The 10293-nt window shown below is 38.8% G+C and overlaps 1 protein-coding gene across 2 annotated transcripts in view; it reads right to left on the reverse strand.

The window, feature by feature from the left end:
- Nucleotides 1–9213, reverse strand: part of INTS10 (integrator complex subunit 10) — an 89937-nt gene extending 80724 nt beyond the window's left edge. For both annotated transcript variants that reach the window (XM_053703203.1, XM_053703204.1), the window contains exons 1-2: nt 9064–9213; nt 3327–3394 (exon numbers count right to left, since the gene is read on the reverse strand). In XM_053703203.1, the coding sequence (XP_053559178.1) occupies nt 3327–3394; nt 9064–9204 (209 nt within the window). In that variant the 5' untranslated portion in view covers nt 9205–9213. The remainder of the gene's footprint in view (nt 1–3326; nt 3395–9063) is intronic.
- Nucleotides 9214–10293: the final 1080 nt, after the last annotated feature.

Below are 10293 nucleotides of genomic sequence, written 5' to 3' on the forward strand. Positions count from 1 at the left end.
ATGGACACTGAATCTATCTGGAAACCTAAAAAGGTTACCCTTGTCTGAGGAATCAATGAACTTTTTGGTAAATTGATCCTCCAACCATGATCTTGAAGAAACAACACAAGTCGATTCGTATGAGATTCTGCTAAATGTGAAGACTGAGCAAGTACCAAGATATCGTCCAAATAAGGAAATACCACAATACCCTGTTCTCTGATTACAGACAGAAGGGCACCGAGAACCTTTGAAAAAATTCTTGGAGCTGTTGCTAGGCCAAACGGCAGAGCCACAAACTGGTAATGCTTGTCTAGGAAAGAGAATCTCAGAAACTGATAGTGATCTGGATGAATCGGAATATGCAGATATGCATCCTGTAAATCTATTGTAGACATATAATGCCCTTGCTGAACAAAAGGCAGGATAGTCCTTACAGTTACCATTTTGAATGTTGGTATCCTTACATAACGATTCAATATTTTTAGATCCAGAACTGGTCTGAAGGAATTCTCCTTCTTTGGTACAATGAAGAGATTTGAATAAAACCCCAGCCCCTGTTCCAGAACTGGAACTGGCATAATTACTCCAGCCAACTCTAGATCTGAAACACATTTCAGAAATGCTTGAGCCTTCGCTGGGTTTACTGGGACACGGGAAAGAAAAAATCTCTTTGCAGGAGGCCTTATCTTGAAGCCAATTCTGTACCCTTCTGAAACAATGTTCTGAATCCAAAGATTGTGAACGGAATTGATCCAAATTTCTTTGAAAAAACGTAATCTGCCCCCTACCAGCTGAGCTGGAATGAGGGCCGCACCTTCATGTGGACTTAGGAGCTGGCTTAGGTTTTCTAAAAGGCTTGGATTTATTCCAGACTGGAGATGGTTTCCAAACTGATACTGCTCCTGAGGATGAAGGATCAGGCTTTTGTTCCTTGTTGTGACGAAAGGAACGAAAACGATTATTAGATCTAAATTTACCTTTAGATTTTCTATCCTGTGGTAAAAAAGTTCCTTTCCCTCCAGTAACAGTTGAGATAATAGAATCCAACTGAGAACCAAATAATTTATTACCCTGGAAAGAAAGGAAAAGCAGAGTAGACTTGGAAGACATATCAGCATTCCAAGTTTTAAGCCATAAAGCTCTTCTAGTTAAAATAGCTAGAGACATATACCTGACATCAACTCTAATGATATCAAAAATGGCATCACAAATAAAATTATTAGCATGTTGAAGAAGATTAATAATGCTATGAGAATTATGATCTGTTACTTGTTGTGCTAAAGCTTCTAACCAAAAAGTTGAAGCTGCAGCAACATCCGCTAAAGATATAGCAGGTCTAAGAAGATTACCTGAACACAAGTAAGCTTTTCTTAGAAAGGATTCAATTTTCCTATCTAAAGGATCCTTAAAGGAAGTACCATCTGCCGTAGGAATAGTAGTACGCTTAGCAAGAGTAGAGACATCCCCATCAACCTTAGGGATTGTGTCCCAAAACTCTAATCTGTCAGATGGCACAGGATATAATTGCTTAAAACGTTTAGAAGGAGTAAATGAATTACCCAAATTATTCCATTCCCTGGAAATTACTTCAGAAATAGCATCAGGGACAGGAAAAACTTCTGGAATAACTACAGGAGATTTAAAAACCTTATCTAAACGTTTAGATTTAGTATTAAGAGGACTAGAATCCTCTATTTCTAATGCAATTAGGACTTCTTTAAGTAAAGAACGAATAAATTCCATTTTAAATAAATATGAAGATTTATCAGCATCAACCTCTGAGACAGAATCCTCTGAACCAGAAGAACCATTATCAGAATCAGAATGATGATGTTCATTTAAAAATTCATCTGAAAAATGAGAAGTTTTAAAAGACTTTTTAAGTTTACTAGAAGGAGGAATAACAGACATAGCCTTCTTAATGGATTTAGAAACAAAATCTCTTATGTTATCAGGAACACTCTGAGTATTAGAAGTTGACGGAACAGCAACAGGTAATGTAACAGTACTAAAGGAAATATTATCTGCATTAACAAGTTTGTCATGACAATCAGTACAAACAACAGCTGGAGGAACAGATACCATAAGTTTACAGCAGATACACTTAGCTTTGGTAGCTCCAGCACCAGGCAGCGATTTTCCAGAAGTATCTTCTGACTCAGTTTCAACGTGGGACATCTTGCAATATGTAATAGAAAAAACAACATATAAAGCAAAATTGATCAAATTCCTTAAATGACAGTTTCAGGAATGGGAAAAAATGCCAGTGAACAAGCTTCTAGCAACCAGAAGCAATAAATAATGAGACTTAAATAATGTGGAGACAAAAATGACGCCACATCCGGAACGCCGACACTTTTGGCGCAAAAGAACGTAAAAAAATGACGCAACTTCCGGCGACACGTATGACGCCGGAAACAGAAAAAAAATTTTGCGCCAAAAAAGTCCGCGCCAAGAATGACGCAATAAAATGAAGCATTTTCAGCCCCCGCGAGCCTAACAGCCCACAGGGAAAAAGTCAAATTTTAAGGTAAGAAAAAAATTGATTGATTCATATGCATTATCCCAAAAATGAAACTGACTGTCTGAAATAAGGAATGTTGAACATCCTGAGTCAAGGCAAATAAATGTTTGAATACATATATTTAGAACTTTATAATAAAGTGCCCAACCATAGCTTAGAGTGTCACAGAAAATAAGACTTACTTACCCCAGGACACTCGTCTACATGTTGTAGAAAGCCAAACCAGTACTGAAACGAAAATCAGTAGAGGTAATGGTATATATATATAAGAGTATATCGTCGATCTGAAAAGGGAGGTAAGAGATGAATCTCTACGACCGATAACAGAGAACCTATGAAATAGACCCCGTAGAAGGAGATCATTGTATTCAAATAGGCAATACTCTCTTCACATCCCTCTGACATTCACTGCACGCTGAGAGGAAAACCGGGCTCCAACCTGCTGCGGAGCGCATATCAACGTAGAATCTAGCACAAACTTACTTCACCACCTCCATAGGAGGCAAAGTTTGTAAAAACTGATTTGTGGGTGTGGTGAGGGGTGTATTTATAGGCATTTTGAGGTTTGGGAAACTTTGCCCCTCCTGGTAGGAATGTATATCCCATACGTCACTAGCTCATGGACTCTTGCTAATTACATGAAAGAAATTGTATTTTCTTTCAGAATCATGAAATAAAATGTGGGTATAATGTCCCTTTAACCTCTTTATGTGTTATCTCTTAAAACATATGTCATGCCCCAAATGTATGGTAAGTATACTATACAAATAAAATGGGAACTCACCTTTTAAAAATATTTTATGGTGTATGTCATACTTACATGTCATATAACAATCTCCCAGCTGATACTGTCCTTTCTGCATTTCTTTCTATACTGTACATCTCATACTAAAAAACAAAAATAATAATACAACTTTACAACTAAATAGTCCTCTAAGATCTTGAAAGAGTATTTAGTGGTATAATTAGCTAGATTAATATGATGAAAAACTACAAATGATCAAATTTAACAATGTTAGTACATTGCAACTAACTAGGATATCCTTAAAAGGATAGGTAAGTCAAAATTAAACTTGCATGATTCAGATAGAGCATGTCATGTTAAGACGCTTTAAATTTACTTCTGTTTCAAATGGCTTTGTTCTCGTTATTTCTTGTTGAAAAAGAATACGCACATATCATACACTAGTGGAAGCTAGCTGCTGATTGGTGCCTGCCAACATTTGTCTCTTGTGATTGGCAAACTAGATGTGTTCAACTAGTTGCCAGTAATGCAATGCTGCTCCTTCACAAAAGGATAATAAGATAACGAAAAAAAATTGATAACAGAAGTAGATTATAAAGTTGTTAAAAATTGTATGTTCTATCCAAATCATAAAAGAAAATTTGGGGGTTTCCTGTCCCTTTAATCCACACTATTCAGTCTGTAGATTTATCATAGGGCTTAATAAGTAAAGTTGAAAAGTAGCAGGTTAGCTTAACCTGCTAAAAGGTTAAATACACAGTTTTTCCTCAGTGGCTAAGCAGATATATACTTTGCCTATGTGTTTAACTGATTTGGGCCTAGTTTCCATTGAGGTGGTAAAGTTTGGAAACTGGTGGTAACATAAAAAAGCTCTATAGACTTTAATAGAGATAAATGTTTTTACCACCAGTTTTCAAAAGTTACCACCTCAATGGAAACTAGGCCTCGGAAGGCAAAGCACATCGTAATAAAAAAATGACATGGCTTACCAAATTAGATCATATAGATCATTTTTGCATTAGAATGTGCCTTTAGATACTGAATTTTGATATGTATTTTCCCTTCATTTACTCATCTTTTCAAGGCTAGCATGTAGTAATAAAGACATTAAAGTGATGGTAAATCCTAGCGTTTGTTAAACGCTAGGATTTACCATTGGAACAAATAAAGGGGACTTTCATTTATGAAGTATAAAATGCTTCATGCTGAAAGCTCCTTTATTTGTCCCAAGCGTTCGCTGCACTGAGCTGTTAGGCAGCCTACCGGCAGAACGCTATTTAGCTGAGAGGCGACGTTTTCACCTCTTAGTCAATAGCCGTGCGGAAAATCCGGCTTGGCGCTGCAATATGTGGAAACGTCACCTCTCAGCCAAATAGTGTTCTGCCGTGGGCTGCCTTAGCAGCTTAGTGCAGTGAACGCTTGGAACAAATAAAGGCGCTTTCTGCATGAAGTAATTAAAGTCCCCTTTATTTGTTCCAATGGTAAATCCTAGCGTTTCACAAACACTAGGATTTACTATCACTTTAAGTCAAGCTCTCAAAACTGCAATCAAAAATCAGATAGTGAAGGGGCTAAGATGCCTTGTAAAAATTATTTTGCATTGTTCATCGAGAAAACAAATTCTGTTATATGGAGCCAGATAGAGTTGCGCCTAGCACATAGGGTTGCCACCTTGACCATATATTACTGGATACTTATAAGTTACACATGAATTGAACCTTCTGGACAGCACACAAATTGTTAATCTGGACAGCACTATTCATGTTCCACCCAGCATACCCTGCAGCATGTGTAACTCATAAGTGTCCAGGAAAACATGGCTGAGGTGGCAACCCTACTAACACACCTTTTGATTGCTCTAGAGATTTTTTTTTTATAGTGACAGGTTTCCTTAGCATTTCCCAACAGTCATCTTACTAAATAATAAGTCTTGATTGTGATCCAAAACCAGTTCTAAAAAATAATTAAAGGGACAGTCTAGTCAATAATAAACTTTTATGATTCAGATAGGGCATGTAATTTTAAACAATTTTCCAATTTACTTTTATCATCAATTTTGCTTTGTTCTCTTGGTATTCTTAGTTGAAAGTTAACGCTAGGTAGGCTCAGATGCTAATTTCTTAGCCCTTGAATGCCGTCTCCTATCTGAATGCATTTAGAAAAATTTTCACCACTAGAGGGCGATAGTTTATGTATGCCATATAGATAACATTGTGCTGGCGGACATGGAGTTACCTAGGAGCCAGCACTGATTGGCTAAAATGCAAGTCTATCAAAATAACTGAAATAAGGGGGAAGTTTGCAGAGGCTTAGATACAAGGTAATCACAGAGGTAAAAAGTGCATTTATATAACTGTAATTGTTATGCAAAACTAGGGAATGGATAATAAAGGGATTATCTATCTTTGTAAATAATACAAATTCTGGTGTTGACTGCCCCTTTAATTCACTAAGGAACAGCAAGAAAGTGCACCGTCTGCACTTCTATAAATTTATTACCAGATGGAATGAATTGGGAATAGAAACACATCAAAAGAAAGGTAATTTAGAATCCTAAAACATTAGTTTAATTAATACTAAAAGGGTATCAGCACTGCTGATTGGATCAGCGATGGGTTCCACTTGGGACCAGCAGTGCTCTGTGGGCCTCCAAGCAGCACTTCTACTGTGTCCCTGACACATAGTAGAGCAGGGACGATAGTCATAAAATGACATGTTATAACAGATTAAACCATGTAATTTTTCAACTATTATGGCCCTTTAAATATGAAAGTTTAATTTTTACTTTACTGTCCCTTTAAAGTAAAGATCAGAAGCCACATAGAACTGCTAGTAGTAAGTAGACATGGCTGATGAAACAATCAGCAGCAGCAGTTGCACAACATCGTAAATGACTAGCCATACTGCTCAGGACCAGCAGTTCTCTGAGGCTCTCAGTGGTACTTAGCCCGGGTTATACAGGTAGACTTGCAGGGTCAGTAGTGCTAAAATCACATGCTTTACCAAATTAGAGCATGTTATTTTTGCTAATATCCCTTTAAGGCAAATTGTCACTGGCCAATGGTCAGCCTCTGGATGCCGTTCCATGGCATCCTAACAGTGCTGGGCTTTAACGCTGTTAGGACGGCATGGAGCGTCCTGCCTTATATGGCGTCCTGCAGCCTCACCTTTTTGCACAATGAAAAATTGGACTGGGGGGTATGCCTAGCAGCGTAGGCAGTCCCCCATATTACGATCCCGGTCTTGAAATCACGTGATTGCCTCGATGATTACGTGATTTTATTTTTCCAGCAAGTGTTTATATCGGAATTTTGTTCTAAGCACTTGCAACCCCGGCATTAAGGGGTTAAAGGGGCATAAAACACAAACAATTTCAATGATTCAGATACATTTTTTTTTAAAAATTCCAATTTATTTCAATGATCATACTTTATTGTCTTGGTATGCTATGTTAAAAAGCAGGTAGGTAGACTCAGAAGCGTGCACGTGTCTGAGCACTATAAGGCAGCAGTTTTGCAAGACATTTTTTAACACAGTGACCCACAAATGTACACACTACCGAAGTAGCTTTTCAACAAAGAATGCCATAACAGCAAAGCTTATTTGGTAATAGACGTAAACTGGAAACCTTTTTAAAGTAAAAGTTAATCCTAGCATTGTACAAACGCTAGGATTGACTAGTGAAACAAATAAAGGGGGACTTTCATTAATGAAGTATAAGATACTTCATATAGAAAGCTCCTTTATTTGTTTCAACCGATCGCCGTTCTTAGCTGCTACAGCAGCCCACGGCTAAAATAAATATTTTGCTAAGAGGTGACGTTTTCACCTCTTAGCCAATAGCCGTGCAGTAAATCCGGCTCCCATGGGCACCAAGCCGGATTTACCGCACGGCTATTGGCTAAGAGGTAAAAACGTCACCTCTTAGCAAAAACATTTTTAGCCGTGGGCTGCTGTAGCAGCTAAGAACGGCGATCGGTTGAAACAAATAAAGGAGCTTTCTACATGAAGTGTCTTATACTTCATAAATGAAAGTCCCCTTTATTTGTTTCAATAGTCAATCCTAGCGTTTGTACAATGCTAGGATTGACTTTCACTTTAAAAAGGTTTCCAGTTTACGTCTATTACCAAATAAGCTTTGCTGTAGAGATACTTCGGTAGTGTGTACATTTGTGGGTCACTGTGTTAAAAAATGTCTTGCAAAACTGCTGCCTTATAGTGCTCAGACACGTGCACGCTTCTGAGTCTACCTACCTGCTTTTTAACATAGCATACCAAGACAATGAAGTATGATTATTGAAATAAATTGGAACATTTTTAAAAAAACGCTAGTATTGACTTTCACTTTAAAGTATGTTCTGTTTGAATCACGAAAGAAAACATTTGAGTCTCATGTTTTTATTATTTGTTTAATAATAAAGCAGCAATATAAAGTGCTATGACTGCAATATATTTAATAAGCTGCACTTTCAGCTTTTGCTGCTATGCTGAGCAGCTATAAATTTTAAAAGCAGATACTAATTCTTTTGACTATCTAGCACAACCTCAGAAATGGCCAGATTAATTACCCCGACAATAGCTTGTCCGGGGTGACTGACATGCCCTGCTCTGACGTAACTGGTTGCGGAAGAGCAGGGGGTGACATTGTACAATAAAGCTCTTGTGCATTATGTTTCACTGCGTAACGCGGCACTGCATGTGGCTATTGCAGCAAGGCAGGTTCTCTCTTTGCAAAGCTGTCCATCTTTAACCCTTTCCTGGCAGGACTTATTTGTTTACATCGGAACAAAGTTCCGATGTAAACAAATAAGTAAAGATTAAAATCACGCGATTGTTCATGCATGATTTCAATGATAGGATCGGGTCAGGGGGGAGTGCCTATGACACTACTAGGCATTACCTCAAGCCCGCAATCGCATTTAGCAAGAGGCTATGGTTTCAGGACAGCAAAACAGCTAGGATGTTCCATGCCGTTCCTAATAGTGCTAAAGCCCTGAACAGTTAGGACTTCATGGAACGTCCTAACGGCGGGAAAGGGTTAAAGTGATTGTAAACGTTAACGTTTTTATTAACAATATTAGTAATCAAAGTAAAAGAAGGGGACTTTAATTGATGAAAGTCTTTGGAAACACCGTTTTTTTTTGTTTTTTTTAATAATTGCACTTTCATGTCTTCATATATTCCGCTGTTCCTCCGCCCATAAAGGATAATCTATTTCTTACTTCAGTGACGATTCAGGATGTAGCCAATAGTATCGAGCCCCCTTTGGCATCCAGCAAGTAAATAATAATGTCCCTGACTTTGGATGCCAAAGGGGGCTCATTATGATTGGCTACAGCCTAAATCGTCAATGAAGTAAGAAATAGATTATCAGTTATGGGTGGAGGAACGGAGGAATATATGTAGATATGAAAGTGTCATTATTAAATATAATTAAGCATTTCCAAAGCCTTTCATGAATTACAGTCCCCATCTTTTACTTTATGATTAATAATGTTGTAAATAAAAATGTTAAAGTTTACCATCACTTTAATCATGATACATTTTGCCCACTTAGTATATACAGTACAATAACTTGGTTATGTCACTGTCCTAGGACTTGTTACCAACGAATGTCTATTTCTACAGATGTAGGGTCACTGTCCAATTAGTAGACCACTAATTAATACGCAGCTTGGAAATGCTGAAGAACGGTATCATGAATCCCTGCCATGTAAGCAGTTATTTATTTGTTCAATGTGCCTATGTTACATGGGCAGCTAATCTGCACTGTGCACTAATGACTTATGAGTAGTAAGTCATTCTCACACACCTGAATATTAAAGTCTTGAGGGTATAGAGTGCGCGCAGTGATGAGCCAGGCTCGCGCCGCACACGTGTCCTCCAGGACCAACTCACGCGCCCTCCGCACCAGAAACTCACAATCTCCAAGACCAGCCATAACCGTAGCCATCAAATGTTATTCAACGTCATTGACTAAGCGACCGCCACTGTGTGGCGCATACATTACGTCATAACTAGCCTAGAGCTCCATTTACAAATGCTTCCGGGTGATGTCGCCATCACCATGGAAACAGAAGCACTTAGAGCCTGGTGCTTGTAAATTCTGTTTTGTTGTTGACCGACCATTACATGGTTTAATTTATCTCAAGATGGGGCGTATATAGCTCAGATTTGGTAACCTATGTTGATACTTATCTTTTTTTACATTGTAACATTGGTAAAATCTTAGTTTAGCGTTCTAAATCATTTTCTCAGCCATATCTCATTATTTTCCTACAAAAATTGGCGTGGGGGTTCAGATGAGGGCTACCAACAATACTGCAGTGTTTGTGTCTCCAGGAACAAAAAGGGGAGCCATATTTTGGGGTGTAAAGTCCCTGTTTTCCCCATAGACTTTACACAGCCAGCCAGCTCTGCTCACCTACATGGATACATTGTATCAAACCCTCAGCCTACAGGTTTTTATACATTTGTAACTGTTTACTGTACACAGTCACTTAAAGCAGCCCTGTCAGTAACATCTGTACAAACTGCTGAGGAAATAATGTTCACACAGGGCAGGATAGCACCTGGTCACACAGTCTTAAAGGGACAGACAAAAAAAAAACACAGCCTTGAAAGGGTCAACTAGCACCACACACACACAGTCTTAAAGGGACAGATCACCATAATGTGCATGCAGCGCAACCTTAAAGGGCAGCTCGACACCTGCGCACACAGCCTTAAAGGGACAGATCACAGTAATGTACACGCAGCGCAACCTTAAAGGGCAGCTCGACACCTGCGCACAGAGCCTTAAAGGGACAGATCACAGTAATGTACACGCAGCGCAACCTTAAAGGGCAGCTCGACACCTGCGCACAGAGCCTTAAAGGGACAGATCACAGTAATGTACACGCAGCGCAACCTTAAAGGGCAGCTCGACACCTGCGCACACAGCCTTAAAGGGCCAGATCACTGTAATGTGCATGCAGCGCAACCTTAAAGGGCAGCTCGACACCTGCGCACACAGCCTTAAAGGGACAGATCACCATAATGT

The sequence above is a fragment of the Bombina bombina genome, chromosome 2 (assembly GCF_027579735.1).
Source record: "Bombina bombina isolate aBomBom1 chromosome 2, aBomBom1.pri, whole genome shotgun sequence".
In the NCBI taxonomy this organism is placed as follows: domain Eukaryota; kingdom Metazoa; phylum Chordata; class Amphibia; order Anura; family Bombinatoridae; genus Bombina; species Bombina bombina.